The sequence below is a fragment of the Apium graveolens genome, chromosome 7 (assembly GCF_009905375.1).
Source record: "Apium graveolens cultivar Ventura chromosome 7, ASM990537v1, whole genome shotgun sequence".
In the NCBI taxonomy this organism is placed as follows: domain Eukaryota; kingdom Viridiplantae; phylum Streptophyta; class Magnoliopsida; order Apiales; family Apiaceae; genus Apium; species Apium graveolens.
Window position 1 is genome coordinate 104,807,695 of NC_133653.1, and position 23,287 is coordinate 104,830,981.

Genomic DNA, 23,287 nt, shown 5'->3' on the forward strand with positions numbered 1-23,287 from the left:
CAACCACTCAAGCTACTGGATCAAAGAAGAAGATTGAAGAACAGAAGAAATCTCCAAGAAAGAAAGAATTGGCTAAAAGAACAAAAAGAAAGTTGGATATTGTTAACAAGGAATTGGAAGATCAATTTCCAATGGAATCCACTAAAGATGAAACTCAAGCATCAAAGCCCTTTGTGGTATTTGAAGACATAAGGGTGGTAGACCCCTACAGGAACATACATGGAGAGCCTATTGTGCCAAAGGATGAGCCAATAGAGTGGGATAAATTACCAATTCCTGACTTCAACTTGCCAATTCTCACCAAGCCAAGAAGGAAAAAATCAAGGACAGTCAAGAAAGTGAAGTTGTCACCTCTCAAATCCAAGGCAGTAGTCAAAGCTCAACCCAAGATCAACAAGGAAGACTACTTGTACTTGTGTGACATCAAGGAATTTTCAGACCTAAACCTTTATCTGGAGGAGCTGGATGAGGTAAGGGCAATTGATGCATACAGAAACCTACCTGAAAGGTTAGTATTCAAGTACAAAGGAGGAAGGGAGATTCAGTGGCCTCTTCACAGGATACTTCAAGAAAGCCAAGCTGTGTTGATCAAAGTCTATTCATCCTTCAAGAAAAACTTTGGGTTTAATGTAACTGCAAGAAGATTAGTATTGAAGAAGATTGAAGAGCTAAGGAGTGTTAGAGCCAAAAATGCACTACCCAAAACTCTTATCATCCCATACACAGGGAGAAGAGTGCATCTAAGGCCCTACTGGCTGATGGAATTCATGGATGACAAGGGTGTGATAAGATTCTTCAGACTAGAAGACCAATTGAGTATCTCTAGCAATGAGACTCTTTTGGAAATACAAGAAATGTTAGATCTCTCAGAATCTGATGAATTAGAATTCCATAGACAGCTCCAGAATCAAATTAAAGAAAACAACAGAAAGCTTGGAAGAAGATCCAGACCTTCAAGAAACTAGAAAAATCTGCTCAGGCTAGAGGAGCATCTTGAATTGACTGTGAGCCAAACCTTGTATACCTTGTTTAAATTGAAGCACTTTCAGTCTTATCTACTTATCTTTAAAGATATATGTTTAGGATGTTTTGTTATCATCAAGTGTCTCTTAATTTATGGCTACAATTCCAGTAGACATAAATTGGGGGAGATTGTTGTGAATATGTTGTGCACTTGATGATTACCTAAACAAAACATCTAAGTAGATTTTACTTAGTGAAATAATGTAGCACTCGACGGATAAGAATTATAGTCCCGACGGATAACTCAGTTTAAGTACCGACGGATGAGTAATTTATTATCCATCGAGTGAGTAGCTTATATAATGATAAGTTTGTAGCACAGTGTTGTATGCACCTTTGTATAGAATCTGTAGTAGCATATAAGTCATGTTGACTTTAACTAGATATGCAGAATCGGTTGATTAACTGTACATAAGCAATGTCTTGTAATTCTTTATAAGTGAAATGAAGTCAAGTGCCAAAATAGCTATCAACGGATGCTTAACAAAGCTTCGACGGATGATCAAATGATTTTCAACGGATGTTCAAAATAGCAGTCGACGGATGATCAAGTAAGTCATCGACGGATGATCTGAAAGTCGACGGATGATAATATCAAGATTCAAACATCAGTTGAACAGTGAAAGCTGACACACAGCCGTCGAGATTGGATACAAACACTGTGGAAGCCCATTAACTGGGTAATAGAGGACGAAAAGCAGCAAAGATTAAGACTGTTAGATTTTATATTTATTCAGTTCTTTTGACTTTGTAATCTTGGTAATAGATATATAAACCAAGAGAGTAGCTAAATAAAAACAACTAAGAAAACTAAGTGAGCTTAGAAACAAACACAGAGAAATCTTTGTAAGCACTATCTTTAGCATTTCCTGTGTTCTTAGTTTTTCTATCTTGTAAAAGCAGCTGTGAGCATTTCTGCACACAGAGTTCTCTCAATATATTAATATATATCTCTGGTGGAATTGTTTAAATCCACCAGAAAGTTTTTAAAGACTCTTGTTTTTAATTACTCTTGTTTTGATTCATTAAAGTTTATATTCCGCATTGTGCTAATCAAAACATATATATCTATAATCAAGTTGAATATTTTTATTTCAAGAAAAAGATAAAGAATTCCATTCAACCCCCCTTCTGTAATTCTTGCTATATTGTTAAGGGACTAACACACTCATTCATATTGGTGATAATCAAACTCCTAAAACTATCATGAATGAAACCAAAATTCTTATAATCATGGTCGTCCATTCATTAAGCCGTCTTTCTTAAAAGTGGAGTCTAATTTACCTGTGAAAGATTGGAACATTTAATATAGAATTACTAATATAGAGAGAGAAGGACATCATTATAATATTGATGCGATAATGTTTGCAAATGCAGGAAGTTAAACACAATAATCATATACGATTATGACATAGACAATCACAATTTCCACTGTTTATCGCGACTAAACTTTCACGGTTTATTTAACTAAAAGATTGTCAAGTCTAAGGCGTGTCTAATAGTTATTAGGTAAATCCATATTTAAAGATTGACCAAATGTATGAAATTGTTCCTGACTTATGTCATATCTTTGAGATATTGCTGAGTGGCGTGTTCGTAAAATTCATCTATTCAGACTGCACAATCTCTATTCAATTCAGCCGGAGAATCTCAATATAATATAATCAATTTATATTAAGGAAAAATTATAGATATATGACATAAAATCCTTAATTATTTGTAAAGCATCATTTTTATTTTTTTAGACAGAGTAGACTTGCAAAATTGACATTCTTCATTCTTCATCACATTATCATCATTTAATTTAGCAGTCGATTTATTTTATATTTTTTAATCAGGTATAATGGTCATACATTTTTTGATGATTGCGGCTTTCCTATTTATCATCGAAGGAAAATGAACAGGACTGTGCTCAAAAGTAAACAACACCTGGACAATCAATTTGTTGTTCCGTATAATCAAGATCTGTTGCTTCGATTACAGTGTCACATGAACCTTGAGGTCTGCAATAATTCAAGATCCCTAAAATATTTGTTTAAATATTGTTTGAAGGGTCATGATAATGCTACAATGTTGATTCGAAGAAAAAAAGGTAATGCAACTGCTGCAAGAACCCCTCAAAATATTGATGAGATTAGACATTATCTTGATGGAAGGTATGTATGTGCTTCAGAAGCAGCATGAAGGATTTTAGGTTTCGATATTCACTATCGATATCCTTCTGTTGAACGTTTACCTGTTCATGATGAAGGTAGAAAAAATGTAAATTTCAAAATTACAGATAATATTGAAGAAATTGCTAGCAAGGCATCTAATGGAAAGAGTAAATTGGAGGCTTGGTTTGTTGCAAACAAGAACATTCCATATGCTCGAGAATTTACTTATCAAGAATTCCCAAGAGGCTTTACGTGGCAGCCTGGACAATGTAGTTGGAAACAAAGGGAGAGAGGCACGGTCATTGGTCGATTGTCAGAGGTGCATGCATCACAAGGAGATTCTTTTTATCTTCGGATGCTTTTACAACGTAGTAAAGGTGCAACATCATTCAAGGATCTTAGAACATTTGATCGTCATGTCTATGGTACTTATAAAGAAGTGTGTGATGTTCTTGGCATGCTTAAAGATGATAACCAGTGGCATTATGCCCTTAGAGAAAATGCAGAGTCATCAATGCCACAGTAGCTTTGCTCGATGTTTGTGTTTATATTGAATAACTGCCCAGTAGCAGATCCCGCGAAATTATGGAGTGAAAACTGGAAACCTTTGTCTGAAGATATTTTGTATCTGATACGAAATAAATCTGGAAACCAAGATTTGAATCTCAATGATTTTGATCTGGAGAATTATGCGCTTGCAGGTATACCACAGTCATTTTAAACTAATAAAAAAGTGAAACGTACAATTTGTCACTGGACATATGAAATTCTATATATTTCTGAATGTATTTCCTTAATCACACAATGCTCAGTATATATTTAAACTCTGTATTTTTATTTCAGAATCACTAAATACAAGACCATCTCATTTTGACAATTTCTAATATACTTAGTACAAATTTTATCATTTTTTTACAGAGGTTGAAAAGCTCCTTAATGGAATAGGAAAATCTTTGAAAAACTATCCAGATATGCCATTTCCAGAGAAAAGTTACATGCAATATTCTACTAACCGTTTGATCGAGGAAGAAACTGGGTATGACAAAAATCTTATAAAGGAAGAGCATGACAAATACTTTTCATGTTTAAATGCAGAGCAATTGGAAATCTATAATGTTGTGCTACAATCAATAAATACGAGTAACGAACGCCTTTTTTTTTGTCTACGGTAGTGGTGGATGTGGTAAAACCTTTCTTTGGAACACACTATGTTGTCGCTTGCGCAGTGAAGGTAAAATAGTATTGCCCATTGCATCGTCTGGAATTGCTGCTACACTATTACCAGGAGGAAGAACATCACATTCCAGATTCCACATTCCTCTCAAATTAGATCATTGTTCAGTAGCTGGCATTAAACATGGATCAGATATTGCTGAATTAATAAAGAATACAATTTTTGTCATATGGGATGAGGCACCAATGCAACATCGCCATGATTTTGAATCTGTAGATCGTTCCTTTCGTGATATTATGGCTGCGGTTAATCCTCAGAAAAAATTTCAGCCATTTGGTGGTGTAACCATTTTATTTGGTGGTGATTTTCACCAAATCTTACCAGTGATCCTTAAAGCTTCAAGGGCTAAAGTAGTCAATGCGTCACTCAACCAATCTAAATTATGGAATTTTTGCAAAATTTTCTTGCTGCGGACTAATATGCGGCTTGGTCGTGGAAAAACAGAAGCAGAAAATCAGAGAATTGCTGAATTCAGTAAATGGGTTCTTAATGTAGGAGATGGAAAAATTGACAATATTCATCCAGAGAATATATTTTCAGATCCTGAGATATTGATTCCAAGCCAATTTCTCATTCAGAATTTTACAGATTCTGTGAAGAGCATCGTTTATGTTACTTATCCGGATTTTGTAAATAAGTTCTCTTTAGAGTCTTATTTGAGGGAACGAGCAATTCTCACACCAACAAATGCAATTGTCGATCAAGTTAATTCTCAGGTGCTTGCTCTTATTCCAGGAACAACGTATACTTATCTTAGCCAAGATTCAATTGACGATGAATGTGATGGTATGGATAATGACTATGAATCTTTTTTCCCGGTAGAATATTTAAATTCTATTAATTTGCCATATATTCCAAAACATGAACTGAAATTAAAACTTGGTGCAGTCGTGATGTTGATGCGAAACCTTAATCAGATCATGGGTCTGTGCAATGGTACATGAATGGTACTTACAAGATGCTTGAAAAATAGTGTAGAATGTATAATTTTAACTGGATTTCATGCTGGTACAGAACACCTCTTCCCGAGAATTGAGATGAAGCCTACAGATACAGATTTCCCATTTGTATTCAAAAGAATTCAATTTCCTCTGCAGATTTGTTTTGCAATGACCATTAACAAAAGTCAAGGCCAGTCCTTAGATAAGGTTGGTTTATTTCTCCTAAGTCCTCCATTCTCACATGACCATCTATATGTTGCAGTTTCTCGGGTTACGTCTCCAGAAGGATTACATGTGTTGATTGAAGAAGAAACTGGAAAATCCAGTCAATTTACTGCTAATGTTGTTTTTGACGAGGTGTTTTATAATCTCCCTGTTATTGACAATTAAACTTGAGTACTGTGGTAGTTTGTTCAATTTGAAACAAAAATACGGTTACAAGTATCATTTTATTTTAAAGGTAATTTTTTAATTATCAGTTAATAGCTTAGTACATGTTAGTCATTTAATTTACTAAAAATGAAAGCATATCGGTACATCCAAATTGCAGATTACAAAATAATCATAAGTTAAGAAATATTTCAAAACAAGAAAAAATGTTAAAATTACAAAGATCTTGTCTATTAGTACTCACAATGTAATTTAAATATAAATTCAACCAAAATGCAGTTACAAGTATTATTTTATTTTTAAAGTATTTTTTAGTTATCAGTTAATGGCTTAGTATATGTTAGCCATTTAATTTACCAAGAAATGAAAAACAAATAGGTAAATTTGGATTAAAAATTAGTTGATAATCACAATTTAAGAATCTTGCTTAATAGTACTCGCCATTTAATTAACTTTAATTTGAGGCATACATAACTATTATTACCAACATCCAAGAGTAGTTTATATTCATCAATGAGATTATATAAATAGCCAACTCAACCCTCTCATTTGATTTTTAATAAGGTGTATAAATAGCCAACTCAAATATCTCATTTGATTTTTGATGAGGTGTTGTATAATCTCCATGTTATTGACAATTAAACATCAGTACTTTGATGGTTTCTCTTAATTTCAAATAAAATGCAATTACACGTATTATTTTAAATTTAAAGGTATATTTATTATCAGTCAATAGCTTAGTACATCTTACTCATTTAATTTACAAAAAAAATAATAACAATTTGGTAAATCCAAATTATAGATTAAATAATAATCACAAGTTAAGAAAAAGTTCAAAACAAGAGCAAAGGTTAAAATTACATAAAATCGTGTTTATTAGTACTCACTATTTAGTTTATATTGATTTGAGACCTGCACGCCAATTATTAACAACACCTGAGAGTAAATTATATTCATCAATAAGATCATATAAACAGAGCCAACTCATATGATTATATATGCTAATAATGTGGGCTATTGATCAGACCATTAATTAAGCAATCTGGTATGCAGTAAAAATTGTACATATTACATGATATATTGACTAAATCATTTCATGTTATCTTATATATATATAACTATTATATAACAGGCTATGAGTAGAAAAAGTCTTAAACCGCCTACAATGCTCTGAGTCATGCTCTGACTTAATGAATGGAGATATCTTATGAATCATATATCCAAAAATTGTGCAAATCAGTTGCAAGTTACCAGAATAACAAAATGAACCTATAATGAGAATGATGTAGCCGGCTTAGAGGGAATCTGTATAAGTATATAAAGAAGTACAAGTTGTACTTATCTCCACATTTTACAGAGCTAAAATATTAACTTAAATTGAACTATCTCTGTAACAACGTTCTGTCAATACATGGGTGAGGGAGTGAACTGAAATACTCGGTCCTTCAATTGTATCATATTGATATTGTATATGAATACTCATTTGTGAGTTTCTATCATTTGTATTTATAATATTAACATTTTGTAATCTTTTTAAACAGACGTTTTCCATCCTCTACGCGCACTTGATACATCAGACACTCTCTGGCAAATTAGAGTTCGCGTTTCTCGCATGTGGTGCTCACTTGGTGATGGAGGAAACACTTTCATTGGTATGAATATGATATTCCTTGATAATGAGGTAAATATGACACATAATTACATAAAGAAAGCTACTTTAAAATGGGCTAAATGGACGTATTTTAGGAACTTTTATTTTTATTATTACTCTATGCAGGATTACCATGTTCATGCTTTTGCACAAACATCAGTTTGGCATTGGTGGGAGAATACCATTCACGAGGGACACTGTTACGAGTTTATGAATTTCATGGCAGTGGAGGCGACGGGATCTTTTAGAACTGTATCCTCCGCTATCAGAATTTTGTTTACCCACATAACAACGGGCCATCAAATTGTCCAGCCTCCTGTGTTTATACCATTACACAAGTTTGAACTGAAGAGTGTTTCAGAATTATGTGATTATGGGTATTCCATGGACCCCGACCAGACACCTGCATTCTCTCAAGGTTTGTGAATATTCGAGTATATATATTTATTTTGGTACTAATTAAGTTATGTTTTATAACATTTACTTATAATTCCATGTAAATGTCATTGGAATTGTGTCAAATATTGAGCCGATAAGAAACATCCAGACAAAGTACGGGCTAAAATCATGCATTCGTTTCATGCTTGATGATTTAAGGTAATAATAGTACAATGTCTTCGTACAGTTTATACGTGACTATTTATTAGACCAGTAAAATATGTGTAGCCCAAATTCAAGTAATATATTTTTAACAACATCATATTTTATACACAGGTGTTCTGTAAAGGTCTCTGTATGGGATGCTCAGATTGCTATTATACATCCACTAATAGGAGGCGTTGCTGATGAACCTACCATCTTGATTTTTGCAAGCTGCAAGTTATCTGTGTTTCATAGTAAAGTCCTTTAATCTAATCATCCATTTATTGTCTTAAATAAAATAGTGAAGTAATATAAGATACCATATACTCTACAATTTTTAATTTCATATGTTCCTCTTTATATTAAAAAAAAATTGATTTTAATTTCATATCTTCCTCTTTATATTAAAAACAAATTTGACACATTTTTTTCAGATATAGTTTCGATATCCTCTATTCCGTCTTCTAAGTTCTATGTTAATCTTGCACATGATGCTGTTAACATTTTGAGAGAAAGATATAGTTATAATATCTACAACTTTTATAAACTCTGTTCTATATCAATTTTTACATTTTGATACAAGCTTGCTCATTTTTTTTTACAGAATTATCAACAATGAAGCAGAGGACCTTCAAATTTGAGAAGAAAAGTCAAGTATTGGATTATTTGATTGAAGATTGAAGATTTTAATTTAAATAATTAAATTCGTCTTTTTTTAAAATATAATGTTATATGCTGTAATAATTTTGTATGAAAAAATACGAATAAAAGTTTAAATCTTCAGTCAAACTATTGCAATTTATACAGAGGAACTTCATATTTGAGAATAAAATTATCAAGTATTGCACATCACGTATCTTGAAAAAAATGAATCTCATTCGTATTTTATCAGTACTGATATGTTAAAATGCTTTATTATCTCAATTAATTTTTGTATTTTCTTAAACTTTAAAATTTATCATAATTTTTTGATTTTTTATCAGTATATATTATTTAATTACGTGTTAATAAAAATACGAATTCAGAAATTTTACTCATAAAAGAAGTTGCAGAAAATATATGTATAATTCATATCAAATGTGGACATGCACTGATTGTGGGAGCTCCATTTCATTTATATTTCAAAAATTAAATTTTAATCGTATTTTATCAGTTTTAATAGAAAAAATGCTTTATTGTGTCAATTGTATAAGTATTTCTTTAAACATACATTTAAATATAATAAGATATATAATGTGATTAAGTGTAATTTTTTCCCAAATATTGGAAAAACTTAATTGATGTCCAAATATTTTTAAAATTAAAATGTATATCATTTTAAACAGTTGAAACTGATAGATATGTGTCACGTACATTAAAGATGAATATTGGAAAAACTTAATTGATGTTCAAATATTTTCAAAATTAAAATGTATATTATTTTAAACAGTTGAAACTGATAGATATGTGTCACGTACATTAAAGATGATATCACCTCCATCATTCAAGGTACGTGCTTTCAGTTCTCTATCATATATGCAAGTCCTCAGAAGAACGGTTAAACTGTATTGAAGTAAAACTGGTTTTTAAATATGTAAGTCTCCTTAATATTCTTTCAGTCTTTATCATCATCATTATCATCATCATTTATTCAATTCATAACAACATGTCTAAGTTGACAGTATAGCCTAACTTGAACACGTTTTTAATATTCATTGATTTCATTACAGATTACATCGAGAAAATGTTTGATCCGCTGTCTTCACTTGATACGTCACGTACATCTTGGAGAATAAAGGTTCGGATAACAAGAATGTGGCCATCACTATCAACATCAGCAGATTCCAAAGAACCGCTTAAGGGTTATAATCTAATATTATTGGATGAAGATGTAAGTACATTTACTCCATTCTCAGGATATCATCAATAACTTAAGTCATTGCCCTTATATTTCTTCTCAATACATTTATAAGTGTATTTTTTGCTATAACTTATTTACATTTTAAGTTATAAACTAATGACATAAAGGCTTTACACAGAATTGTCACATACATGCATTTGTTTACACAAGCAAGTGGAATTCTATATCGAAAGACATGGTGGAAGGAGGTCTTTACATATTTTCCAATTTCTACACTAAGGAGGCTATGGGTACTTTAAGGCCTAGAAGTTCTGAGTATATTATAAATTTCTCAAACTCGACTACAATCAGAAAATTGATCAAGATGACTTCATGATACCAAATCATAAGTTCGAGTTTGTTGATCTAAGTGAATTGTTTGCTCTGGTGTCTGGATATGAAAATGTTAAAAAACCAAAATTATCCACAGGTTAGATATTTATGCATAAATACTCCATTATTTGAAGAAGTGTAACAATTTTTATACGAAGATAAGATTAATATATATGTTTTATTCTATGCACATACATAATTGGTGTACTAGAGGATTTCAAAAATGTCAAAACCATTGAGACCAAGTTTGGGAATAGGCAGATCACAAAGTTTAGAATTACAGATGGAAGGTACTCTCTTGCATTTCCCGCATGTACCACTTTGTTTTAATTATGTACAATTTTTTATTACGTTACTTATTACATTTTGACATCACATGAAAAGGTACTCTAATAAGGTTAGTGTATGGGGAGATCTTGCTGCGACCACTGACGAAATGTATGCGAAAATTAAGGATCGTCCTATTATTGCAATTGTTACGAGTACAAAGTTACAGATCTGGGAGAGTATGTGGGATTATAGATTTATAGTCTAATAGAGTGCATTACTTTGTCATATTTTTTTGCTATTTGTTCGAATACTAATGGCTTTATTGTTTTTGAAAACATTCTTAAGGCTCTGTTCAGATAAGTACTCTTCCATCTTCCAAAATTTATCTAAATCTGGAAAATGATTTTGTGAAAGAGATGAGGAATCGGTAATATAATTTATCTATTATATGGTAATCTATTATATAAGTTAGTATTTACGATTTACTAACTTCACTAATTAACGTCTTTTAAGAATTGAGGAAGAAGGATACAAAAGTACTCCCGAAAATATCATTCCTTCTCCTGTTGAAACTTCATGCAATCCTATCATTATACAAACTATAACACTGAAGGAACTTATCGAGAAGAATACTGCAGCTGATTTGAAGGTGTTACAAGTTAACCTTGACAAATGATAATAATAATGTATGCAATAAATTAGATCAATAATTTTAATAACTTTAATGTTTTGGTTTGGTATGCAAAAAACCTTTCTTTGTCGAGTAAAAGTGTCAAATGTGGAAGAGGAACATAATTGGTGGTACCTTGGTTGCACCAAATGCTACGGAGAAGCTATAAAACTTTAAGGAAAATACAAGTGTTCGAATTGTGCACATGTTATGCAAGTTCCTGAAAAAAAGTAATCTCATATCCTGCAATCTAAGGTTTAGATAATGTGACTCAAACTACAGACTCATAGGACCTACACATTTCATTTATTCTTGAATGATGACATAGATTCAAGTTAGTAGTACTTGTCGGCGATGAGACTGAAGCATTGAACTTTATTTTTCTTGACAAATGTGTCAAGAGGATTGTTGGTCAGACAACCACTAAGATGATTGTTGATCATCCAAAGGTATATATGGGTTTAATAAATTTAAATAGTATTTTAATGACACGGTTTATACTTACGATAAATTACATTATTTTGTAGGTTGATACTCAAACTGGGTATCCTAAAAAGCTAAAGGATATTGCTGGAATGGAGCTTACATTGAGTATACTGATAAACGATGATAATGTATCGTTGAAGAGTCAAATTTTTGAAGCAGTTGATGTATGTTACAAGATTTCCGAATTATCATCACCATCAGGAGCCAAACATCCTGCATCTTCTGTTTCAACATTCACAGAAGTAAAAATATAATATGTCTTTAGTTTTTCGCAATACTATTTCAGAAAATATAAGTTATAAATTTATTATTCTTACTTAGAGTTAGTTTAGGGATTACCTCTAATTGGTTTACTACATGACAGAGTGTCCTAGATTTATCAAGTTGTGGAGAAACTCCAGGAACTGGAAAATCAAGCACCAAAGGAAAATCAAACAGCAAGAAAATTAAAAGGGTACAATATATTCATAAAATACAGTTAGCCTTAAATTGTTTTAATTTTCTTTTTTAAGTTTTAATTTTAAATTAAATGTAGATTATTATTCTTATGTATATGTATATATAATCATATTTGTATGTTTGTTCATCTATATACTTGATTTTGAATTTAGTTGTTACTTTTTAAAAATTTCAGGAAAAATGAATCAAGGTATGCAAGTGAGCTCAGGAACTTCTTTGAAGATATTTTAATGCTCACAATTGCTTGCTATTTGAATAGATCATTTTACAGTCTTTTTTATTCTTAAGCAACTTTTAAATTCAGTTTCAGACTCCTTCTTCTGTTATATTTAAACTCCTATTTGAACTCCTAATGGTCACAATATGTGATTTGGTTTCAATTATGTTAGTATCTTTTAGTTACTTCAATATCGTAGATTACATCTATATTTATTTTTCGGAACATGTCACTGAATTGGACATTCCCAGTAACCTGCATTCATAGCATAAAGTAAGGTCCAATAAATACATATTGATCATCTAGCAATATATCTTATACATACCAATATATACAATAAAAGAGGAGGTGAGACCGAGGCTTGTGTGTTTTGTGCGGGGACTTATTGTAATAGTATGTGAATCCTTTCAGAGGAGGTGTGGCAGGGGTACTCTTTCATTTCTGCTACTCTACCAGAGGAGGTTGGTCCTTTGAGTGTGAGGAGAGCTGAGAGTGAATCCTGATTCAAAGTTCATAGATCTTGATATTGTCCAGACAAATGTGATATTTTGTTTAGTTTAAAACATGAAGCATTGTCTAATATGATTCAATTATATTTGTGCAAGACACACTTTCTATACAGCTTTACTGATTAAGGCACTCTGATCTCACAACTCTTTCCTCTACTTTTTTCTTTTTTATGCCATCGTCGTTAACACCAAGCGAAACTTTCCCTCCTGCTATATTACTAGAGGCAGAACTTTCGCTCTCCTGTAACCACTTACAGCAATTCAAATGCATAAAGTTGCCCGACATCCGGTGATTTCTTTTAGAAACTGCTCTTCTACAAGCAATATACAGAACAGGTCAATGGGCAATTACTATTACTTAATAATTAAATAATTAAATAATACAAACTAAAGTGTAAACTTACCCTTATAGATCTCGGAGCTCTAGGTATAACAGGGATCTGGTACCCATAAAACCCATATTCTTGCCTCACAACCATGTATTAAGCATACATACTACTAAGAAACTTCCGAATGCAATGGTGCGGTGTTCCAAAACTACAAACATATCAATCAACTAATCAGTTACATTCATGTTATTTACTATAAATTTTGTATATTTTTGGAAGTATATGCCCAGTTAAGATAGAGATGCCTAAATATTGTCAGTTTAATGTGTATGATACTGAAAACGAAATGATACTGAAACTGTAATATAATATCATTCATTTAATTTCCGAAAAATCCATCCTTTTACTGAATCCTCTTTGTCAATGTCATAACAAATTATATATGATTTGTAAGTACATATTGTTAAAGAAAAAAATGTAAAATGTAAAAAAAAAAAAATCCGTGTGCGTAGTATGGGCAAATTACTAGTTATTATTAACAGATGATCATTTAGGCCTTCACCATATATAATATTACATAGCACACAATAAAAAAATTGCAATAATCGATTAAAGTAAAAGTTTGTTTTTTGAACAACAATCAAAGGTGATTAACTTTGTTTTTACAAATATAAATGTCCAAATGTTAATGGTTGACTCAGAGACCCACAAAATAGTGATGCTAATGCTAATGCTAATGATAAGTGAAATCTTTGACTAAAATCGTTTTGATGATCAGGACAAGAAGTCTTATAAAATTGCCAACATGAAGCTAATGAAATATGCATCTGTATGGTTTGATGTTGGAAAATTTGAAGACGAAGCTCATGAGGGAAGGGGTTGCCAGCATGGACTGAGAAATGATAAGGCAACTGAAAATTAGTTTCGTCTCACAAAACGCTAATACATGCAGGAAGCTAACCATTGGCCCCGTAAGTTATATGAACCCTCTAACTTATAAGTTATTAAGGTATTTGGATAATTTTACTTATAAGTTATTTATAAGTTGATAGGGTGTTTGGTAAATCATAACTTTTAAGTTATACTTTTTGTGAAACAAAAATTAAAATGGAAAAGATAACTAACCATCATTTAAAAATTTTAAATGAACAAATTTCATATCTTGAAAATTTCATCAATAAATTTTAAAAAAAACATATAATATTGAAAAGAGTTTTTTTGAAATATTCCTCCAAAAATATTTTTTGCAAAAATATTATCAGTTTTTTTTAAAAAATCGATACAACTAACTGAGTATCTCATTGATTTTGTTTATACCATATTTTTGCAAATATTTTCAAAATATATCAAAATCACAAAAAAGTTTAAAAAGTTAATATTTTTGATATTTTTTATTTAAAAATATTTTATATATCTCGAGAGTTTTAAGTTAGTATAATTTAAAAATTAAAAAAATTAAAAACTAAGAATGAAATGAGAATGTGAAAAGTCAAAATTACCTATTTCTTAACATTCTACTTATCTATACTATATTATTATAAGCGAAACATGGTTTCATTTGGTAGGTTGGTTAACACCTTCCTAAAAACTATGTTAACACCTTCCAAAATAAAGTTTAAACAAATATCATCACCATCATCATCGTACCCAATAATACCGCCTATGACAGTGTCTGAGGAGGGTATAATGTACGCAGCCTTACCCTCATTCTAAAAAATGAAGAGGCTGTTTACTTAAAAAAACCCCGTCTTGTGTGTGCACAAATATGTGTGTCTAAAATAAAAAATGATAAATAATGATATATAAAAGTAAGTAAAAGTAAGCAAGACAATACCTACGCCCATGATTTTCTTCACATGGAATTTACCTATTCTGTAAAAAATCGACCAAAAATAGTTGTCGTAAGTCCTCAATCTTTCCCCTAAAGATCCCGCCCCAAACTAAATGCTTTGAATTTACTACCCACCTGAACACATCTGTTCTACAAAAAATCCCCCAATTTTCACAAACCATATTTCCCCCCTCTTTCACTCCTCTCTATATCATCGCCGATCACTCTCTCTCTGCTCTATTGATTCAATTGTTCATTGTTACACCACCAATTCCGCCAGATCTGTGATATAGACTCCAAGCACCGCCGTATAGTGCTCACGTGCCGAGATCTGACGAATGAGTTTCAATCAACAATCCACTATATAAATCTTATTCGCATCATCAAAATAAGACAAAAAAGAAAGCTTGCGATAATGAAAACCAAATAGCCCCTAACAATCACCCCATCTAATCCACACATTCACTACCATCACTTCATCTTCTCCACAAGAAGCTCTCTTTTTCCATCGTATGTACCTATATGGTTGTTCTTACGTATGAGAATTTTTGAAAATTTGCATTAGATTGAATTGTATGATCATGTAAATATACACAGTCTATTTATATCTATACTATACTATAATAACCGGAATGGGTTATAATTTGGTTCAACGGTTATTCCCTAATTTTATTTATTAAAAAAGTAAATAAATAGTGTTATACATTCTCTAAACTACTACTATAATAACCGAAATGAGGTATAATTTGGTTAAACGGTTATTCCCTAATTTTATTTATTAAAAAAGTAAATAAATAATGTTATATATTCGCTAAACTACTAAATTGTTAAACTACAAGACTTAGAGTACTTATACTATTAAACTACGACCACAACTTATTTTATTATTAAAAACTAAATAAATAGTGATATATATCCGCTAAACTACTAAATTTTTAAACTAGCGGACATTGTATACTTATTCTACTAAACTACGATCACATGTTATCATATTATTTTTGTTATTAATTTAAAATTATTATATGTTTATATAAATATTTCAAAATTATAATATGAAAGAATAAATAAAAAAAATTAAATAATAACGGGAGCTCGTACATCACACGGGATATAAGCTAGTACCATATAAGTCACAAACATGACCATTATATTTTTTTGCCAAACAGACCGATGACTCTCGCGTTTGTGATTTAAGGCCGATGAAGACCAAATGTGACGAAACAAACATGCACATGGCGTGACTGAATACACTATTGAATCATTTCAGTTTCCATTTTTAATATAATCTTCTCGCATCTAAGCAGTTATATTGGTAATGCATGTTTTACTTCCACCAAATATGATTCAACAAATTCTTACAGCATTCAAGTTGCACTACGCATGCCACGGGCGCTTTGAGATTTTATAATCTCCAACCATTTCATGATATCATTGCTATAAATGACTTATACAAGTTACATTTGAGGGCCAAAATAATTGTATTAACAAAGTCATCAAAAATGAAAATTTAATCTTCTAACCTGATCACCATAACAGCTACAAAAAGGTCAACTGTAGTATCACCTAAATAATACATTTTCCTGCCTTTTCCATTTTAAAACTTTTCCCAGTTTTCGTACTTTTACTATCTTTCCATGTACAAGTTTTTTTTTTTTTTTGAAAATTGTTTTTCCATGGTGTAAAAACTTCCTATAACTTCCTTGGATCAGTATAACACAACTCGGAGCAGCCCTGGCTGGGGTTCAGAGAAGTCAAGGCCTTCTTCCTCAAGCAAGTAGCGTTGGACAGCAGTCGGAAGTCTGGACGGAGTGCGAGAACCTCTGGTATGGTGGCCTGTTCCAACACAAATGTAAACCTGCCAGCGCTGATCTACTGACCTAGCTGCACTTCTCAATACTGCTAGATCACGCTTCAATATATGTATTGCTTCACTCACGTGGAGCCCATGCAGGTCTATTACTCTCTCTTGTCCTCTACCATTCCCTTGTATATCCACACCAAGAGGATTCCTGCCACCATTGTAAAAAAAAACAAAATACATTACAGCAAACAATGATGGAAATGATTGCAATTCTGTTGTTAAGAATGGAGGAAACTAATAATGTACCACAATCACATTCAGTTACCAACATATGCTTTATATAAGAGCACAAACCGGTGCGCCATCATCAGGGTAATAGCAATGGGATAAAAATTATATTACTCCTCGCACTTGCAGAAATATGTTAATAATGCCATCATAAATTTAAAATATTAGTTAAGTTCGACCGCTGAGCAAATGATTGGAATATTGTTGTCCTGTAATATCGGCGGTGCCCCCAATTTGAGTTCCAATAATGTTAACTTGTTTCGCAAATGCTTAATTCTACTACCACTCCATCTCAACAAATGATGACAATACATGGAAAAAAGAAACCAAACAAAGTAAATTTCTAAATCCACCCGTAGCTAAATAATTTAGAAATGCACTGAGCAAACAAACCTTTGTCGATAAATAGAATCTTGTGCTTTGGCATGAGCTGCCTTCATCTGCATGTTGTGCAGCTGTCCTTTCATGCTCAGTTCTTTAGCCAATGCCTTGTTACCGACAAGGTATGCTTGCCGAGCCTAATTTAACACAAGCTAAGAAGTGAAATTCTACAGCTTGGAAACAAGATTTCCGAGAAACAGAGGTTATAGAAATTTACATGATAGACCAAATATTCACCAGTTCCTTGCAGCAATTGGAAAAATATACCAAAGCCAGTGCAACATAGGCAAAAGATGCAACACACCTCCTATTTAATAAATACTCTTTATTGGAGTTCAAGAAACTCTGAACTGTGCTTAAGGTTGCCATTAAAATCAAAGTGGTCTGTTTAGCTTGAGTGGCTTTTCAAACTCATCTGAATCTTAAGAGAGGTACAAAAGACTAATGAGTTACTTTCACTTCCATGACATACTTAAACTAAACTTAACCACTGCACCAATTGCATAAAAAGGGCATACCTATAGCTGATTGTACATATAAGATATTAGATTCTCATCTCAAGCTAGTGAAAAGCCATATTAGAAGTACCACTTATCCAAGGTTCAGAAAACAAGGGAGAGAAAAAACATTGACGTAATTCATTTCAATTTATAGAATATACTTCATTATAGGTGAATATCGATATGAAAGTGGAAAAAAATGATGTTTAAGGACCACTAAAAGACTTTCGACATGCCAACTTCAAATATACCAAGTCTACATGCTATACTTAATAAATGTGGTCAGAACAAAGTGCAACCCTTGTCAAGTGAATTAGATAAACTATCCATTTGAGACTTAATAAGGTTTTAGAAGAGATGGACATCTAATAAATTAAATAACTACTTGGCATCAAACTTCAAACTGTCAAATAAGTACTTAACACCAAACTTCAAACTGACCAATTAAACAAAAAAGATTGTCAGGAAATAGACTGGAAAGAAAGCATTTGCTTTCTGCTTTAAGCCTGTAAATGCGACCTTAAAAATAACGCACCTGCTTAAAGTACATATTATGCCAAAAAAAACTGTTAGACACACCTGTTCAAAGTACACATTACGCAGACGAGCATAGTCACGAGCTTCCTCCCGTGTTTCCGAATACATATTTGCTGCATTCTCAACAAAATTAAGCATGTACAGGAACGTATTCTGCCACACTCATAAATTAATAAAAGCAAGGTTTTCGTGTCAAGAATATTACCCACTGCGTCTCCCGTTTCAAGCCATGCAGGAGCTGCACGAGCCAAACTTCGACCCTGCAACCTATCTCCATGAATGACTCTCCCTTGTGCGTCATTATAAGCACTAGCTAGAACATTTGAACTTCTACTTGAACCAATGCTCACATCAGCAGCACCGTTTCTGTCGTACTTCCACATACCAGTATCCTGGGAAGCCATTTTTCTCACAGCCGAAGCAAAATCTACTGGCCCTCTTGATGGAATAGAAGAGCTAGATTTAAAGAAGAGAAGATTTTCCTTATCTGAAGCTCGATATGGATTGACACTTTGCTGGAACTCGCCTGCAGAATATTTCGATGCACCACTGTGGCCCTCTGCAAGTGCAGGAAAATCTTGTGCACCAAGATTTGGAGCTGACACAGCCTTTAAGTTGAGGTTCTGATGAAATTCACCTTCAACTTGAAGCTACAATTAATAATGAAATTTGCTGTTAAATTTACTAAACAGAAGAAGGTGCAAAATTATTTAGAGTAAAAGACTAAGAACAACAAATTATGCTGGTGCAATATCACATACTAGTTGCAAATAAAGCTAGCAATGTGGAAAAAAGTGGTTTTCACCAATAAAGTTCAGCTCTGCTTTGGAAAATAATAGAGAAACCAGTGCTCAAGTGCTAAAAGAACGAAAATACTTGATATATAGTATCAACACATTTAAAAACATAATAGTACAATCTTGAAGTTCCATGCTGCCATACCATTTATACACATAATTTAAATGTACCAGAAAGAGATTTAAACACCCAAAATTTCCATCTTTTTCCATCTCAATAACTTGTCTCAGATACTGCAAGTTAACATTATACAATGGTTGCAATGATTGACTAAAACATTCGAATGGGATGGATCAGTTTCCTGGTTAGACAAACTAATATATGTACATAGCCTTAAGATTTTTGAATAACCTATGCAATTTTTTCCAACCAAACTACGCCTAAGGTCCTACTGTATTTTGTAGTAGGCTAATAAGGTTGTTCAATTCTTACCAAGTTAGCTACTATAGAAAGTTAGACCAACCTGAAACTCTATACATTAAAGCACATTACTTTCACAAAGAAGAGCACCTAATTAAATGAAAATCAAAATTTTAGACAAACATAGAGCTTACTTACATTCAAATATCAATCGCAAGTCTAAGGGGAGTAAATACCATTGTTTGTTTGCATTGAAAAATGTACCTTTCCATTGTTCATATTCAAATTAAATAATTTTCAACTTAAGGCATTACCATATGATAATTGATAAAATTTAAATCTGGGAATGTAATTAGAATGTTGGAGCCTTGGGATTTGAGAAAAGATACAACTGGAACATAAGCACCCAACAAGCAAAGGAGGATTTATACCAATGAGATTTATACTTGATTATTTCACTGAAAGAATCTAATTTGAGCAGGGAAAATTGCTTGCCGAAACTATAATTCTGGACGTAATTCTGGAGTTGAGGAATGTATAAAAAATATATAATCTAGTAACCAAATTGATAACATATGCTTCGAAAGTACTAAACAGTAAACAGTACAAAACCAGATATTTACATGTATGAAAGCGTAATAGAGAAATTATGAGTATACCTCTAGCTGAGTAAGCATTTCAACAGTAAGGTTCAAGTCGCCCCCATTACTTAAGTACACCTCTGCAAGGCTTTCAGCGGCAAAACCAGGGAAATGTAAAGATAAATACTCGAGAGGGTTTACATCTGTATTCTCTAGCATATGTTGCTCACTCGACAATTCATCTAGAAACTCAAGACCAGAATTTCGATTGTATAAGGGGCCCTCGCTAACACTGTTAAGCTGATAGTCATTGTTTATAGTTTGCCTGTCCCAAGGTTTGGTACTTGCAGTTTGATAACTGACTGATGATTGAGCATCTCCATACGATGCAGCAGAAAATCCCATCTTACCAGCATAGCTGGCACCATTAATTCTGCGAGGAGAAAAATTCTGTTCCTTTAAAATCAAGCTACTGCCTGTTGAAGCACCAGGCAACCTTGCTCTTTCATTGACATCGATTAAGGATAAGTCTGAGAATGGAAGGTCATCAATTCCTATACTATCATCCTCTCCAACAACATTGAAGTCGGGAATGATATCGTCGGGAAGCTGGCAGCTCCAATACTGTCGAGCCTCTTCATCAGACTTATTTGAAACTGTTGATTCTGATCTATTCATTCCTGTTTTTTTTAGAGGTATATTTCCAGCAGGGGGAGACATTGATGACACGTCTACTGCAGTAGTGTTTGCAGGGGATGATCTGAGGGAAAAAGGAACAAATTCCACAGCATTTGGGTTCAAACTTGTTACCTTTCCTATAGTGCTTGGTCTTTTATCACTGGTTAGAGCCATATTATTGTACAGGCTCATTCTTAAAAATTCTTTGTAAAGTAAAATGAACTTCTCTGGTTATTCAAAACCTACAAAATTAAGCAAATAGAAAAAGAGAAAGTGGTGATTGCAGGTAAATTTATTTTCATAAAATATAAATTATAGGAATCTACTCTTTAACATAATCCACCACCACAACCTAATGCTTGCAAGGTTACCCAGATTCGAATAAACTTTTCAAAACAAACACATGCCCCAGTCTCAGGCACTCCGGACTTTAAAATATTTGGCATAACATAGCATGCTTGTTTAGAAGTACAAATTCGCGACCTTAGTCCTGGTTGTTAACAAGGTTATCTATATGAACTTGAAACGGAAGCATGATAGGCCAATGCCATAATAATTGTAACAATCAACCAAATAAAAAAGGTCTTCATAAAATTGTTGGACAGAAAAATCTTTACAAAATACTTACACTCATGGAAGTACCTGACATCTACGTGTCAATGCATAAGAACAATCCCAAAGTTATAAATACAAAAAACATTAGAAAAACAAAAGCAAATTTAATGTAAGTCAGGTTCGTGCTGCTATCTCAAAGAGGTTTATCGTTTATCAAGAACTATTAGCATTTTGCAGCACAAAAAAAAAACATTTTTACTAAACATGTTACTAGCACTACATTAACCACATAAGGCTGAAACTTAAAAACCTAGTGACCAACAATCATTAAGCAGAAAAAAATGCTTATCATTCAACTAAACAAGTAAAGACTTTTCACAAACAAATCCCAAATCCAGCTAAAACAAAACAAGATTCAACACAACGTAAAGTGTATAAAAATGCGATAAAGAAACTAAAATAGCACTAATAACAACAAATCAACATATATGTTTTAGTTCACTTCAACAAAAATTAAGCGTCACTAAAATGTGAAATTACAACACCAAAATATATCACACCAAAAAAAAACAAGATTAAAGCACAAAAAACAAGCTTAGATTTTGACTTAACTTGACTAATGAAAAATAAATTAGATCTTAACAGATCTGACCCACAACAAAAATCTTGAAGCACAAGTAAAAATAAGAAAAACCCAGAAAGCACAAGGTCAAATTCTTGAAAAAGATTGAATCTTTATACCTTTAAGGATAAGGAGGTCTATAATCGAAAATGGATCCATAAGCTTAAAGGGCGTTGCTAAAGAAGATAAGCTTATGTAACTACTACATGTCATATATATTCACACAGTCAAGGTGAAAAAAGGAAAGATTTTTAGCCCTACTGTATCTGTATCTATCCCTTCTGTAATAAAAGACTCTCTCTTCTGACAGGCTACTTTGTTTTGTTTGGTTTTTGGTTTTGGTTTTGGTTTATTCTTTTATTCCTTCTTTTTTATTTTATTTTTAGCTACCACAAATACATAATTGACTTTGATCAACTCTTGGCCACTCGATTTGACCATTTTCTTTTCTTATAATCCTCGAGCGGCCTACAAACCAAAACCAAAACAAAGATCGCGTTAAATGATATTTTGTTAAGTGACCGAAAATTTATAGTTGGGTTACTTAACTTAAAAAAATTTTAATTACATCATTTTATTTTTAAAAAAATTCATTAAGATCGCACGCCGTTACATTTCGTGAAAAACTTGATGAAATGATAACTAATTTTGGTGACTTGACTTAAATAAATACATCATACAGTCAGATTAAACGGCATTTTGTTCACTCAACTAGCTTAAAACTTGTAATTTGGTCATCAAACTAAAAAAAATTCATTCAGGTCATTGGTCATTGCGTCCATTAAAAACTCAAAAGAAAATCGAAGGAAGAACTCTCCTACAACCCCTCTTTTCTCTCTTAGAAAATTCTGAAACATATAAATGCAATAAATAAATATATCAATATGTTGTTCAATATTGAAGTCGTTGCATATTAATTATATTCCTTCCGTCCCACCTAATTCTTTACATTGGGGGCGGGGGCTCGCCACACACTTTAACGCTCTTATAAAATGTAGTTGCCTAATTTTTTTTAATTTTTTTTCAAATGAATAAAGATATAAATATTCAATTTTTTATACAAAAATACTCTCAAATGACACATAACGTGATTTTATTTTTGGACTCGTATGTATGCACGATAGTCTCTTATCATAAATACATTTTTAGAACAATTATTTATTTTGAATGATTTTTAACAACTCGTTCAATCCAAATCAAATTGAGCCAAACCAACGAACAATGGG

The 23,287-nt window shown here is 32.3% G+C and overlaps 3 protein-coding genes and 1 long non-coding RNA gene across 4 annotated transcripts in view; 3 read left to right on the top strand and 1 right to left on the bottom strand.

Moving 5' to 3' along the window:
• LOC141673933 (uncharacterized) overlaps positions 1-3,705 on the top strand; it is a 12,277-nt gene extending 8,572 nt beyond the window's left edge. The window contains exons 4-6 of the mRNA XM_074480660.1: positions 2,862-3,024; positions 3,076-3,179; positions 3,279-3,705. Of these exons, the coding sequence (XP_074336761.1) occupies positions 2,862-3,024; positions 3,076-3,179; positions 3,279-3,705 (694 nt within the window). The remainder of the gene's footprint in view (positions 1-2,861; positions 3,025-3,075; positions 3,180-3,278) is intronic.
• Positions 3,706-3,714: 9 nt separating this feature from the next.
• Positions 3,715-5,744, top strand: LOC141673934 (uncharacterized). The gene is made up of 4 exons (XM_074480661.1): positions 3,715-3,880; positions 4,098-4,215; positions 4,406-5,349; positions 5,428-5,744. The coding sequence occupies exons 1-4, from the start codon at positions 3,715-3,717 to the stop codon at positions 5,742-5,744; spliced, it is 1,545 nt and encodes a 514-aa protein (XP_074336762.1).
• Positions 5,745-7,534: 1,790 nt separating this feature from the next.
• LOC141671149 (uncharacterized) lies at positions 7,535-8,781 on the top strand. The gene is made up of 3 exons (XR_012554972.1): positions 7,535-7,992; positions 8,110-8,231; positions 8,582-8,781. It is a non-coding gene; the product is annotated as an uncharacterized LOC141671149 (long non-coding RNA).
• A 7,638-nt stretch (positions 8,782-16,419) lies between these two features.
• On the bottom strand, positions 16,420-22,394 carry LOC141672564 (polyadenylate-binding protein-interacting protein 7-like). Its single transcript, XM_074479184.1, has 6 exons — positions 22,181-22,394; positions 20,285-21,126; positions 18,673-19,117; positions 18,510-18,580; positions 17,443-17,567; positions 16,420-16,969 (listed from the first exon to the last, which is right to left on the bottom strand). Exons 2-6 carry the CDS (start codon positions 21,074-21,076, stop codon positions 16,666-16,668), a joined length of 1,737 nt encoding a protein of 578 aa, XP_074335285.1. The 5' UTR covers positions 21,077-21,126; positions 22,181-22,394; the 3' UTR covers positions 16,420-16,665.
• Positions 22,395-23,287: the final 893 nt, after the last annotated feature.

Coding starts and splice junctions, on each gene's coding strand:
- LOC141673934 (XM_074480661.1), top strand. CDS start 3,715: ATGTTTGTGTTTATATTGAATAACTGCCCAGTAGCAGATCCCGCGAAA. Junction 4,216..4,405: donor TTGATCGAGGAAGAAACTGG/GTATGACAAAAA, acceptor TCGCTTGCGCAG/TGAAGGTAAAATAGTATTGC. Junction 5,350..5,427: donor GATCATGGGTCTGTGCAATG/GTACATGAATGG, acceptor ATGCTGGTACAG/AACACCTCTTCCCGAGAATT.
- LOC141672564 (XM_074479184.1), bottom strand. CDS start 21,076: ATGAGCCTGTACAATAATATGGCTCTAACCAGTGATAAAAGACCAAGC. Junction 19,118..20,284: donor AAATGCTTACTCAGCTAGAG/GTATACTCATAA, acceptor TATTAATTGTAG/CTTCAAGTTGAAGGTGAATT. Junction 16,970..17,442: donor GATTCTATTTATCGACAAAG/GTTTGTTTGCTC, acceptor CAATGGTGGCAG/GAATCCTCTTGGTGTGGATA.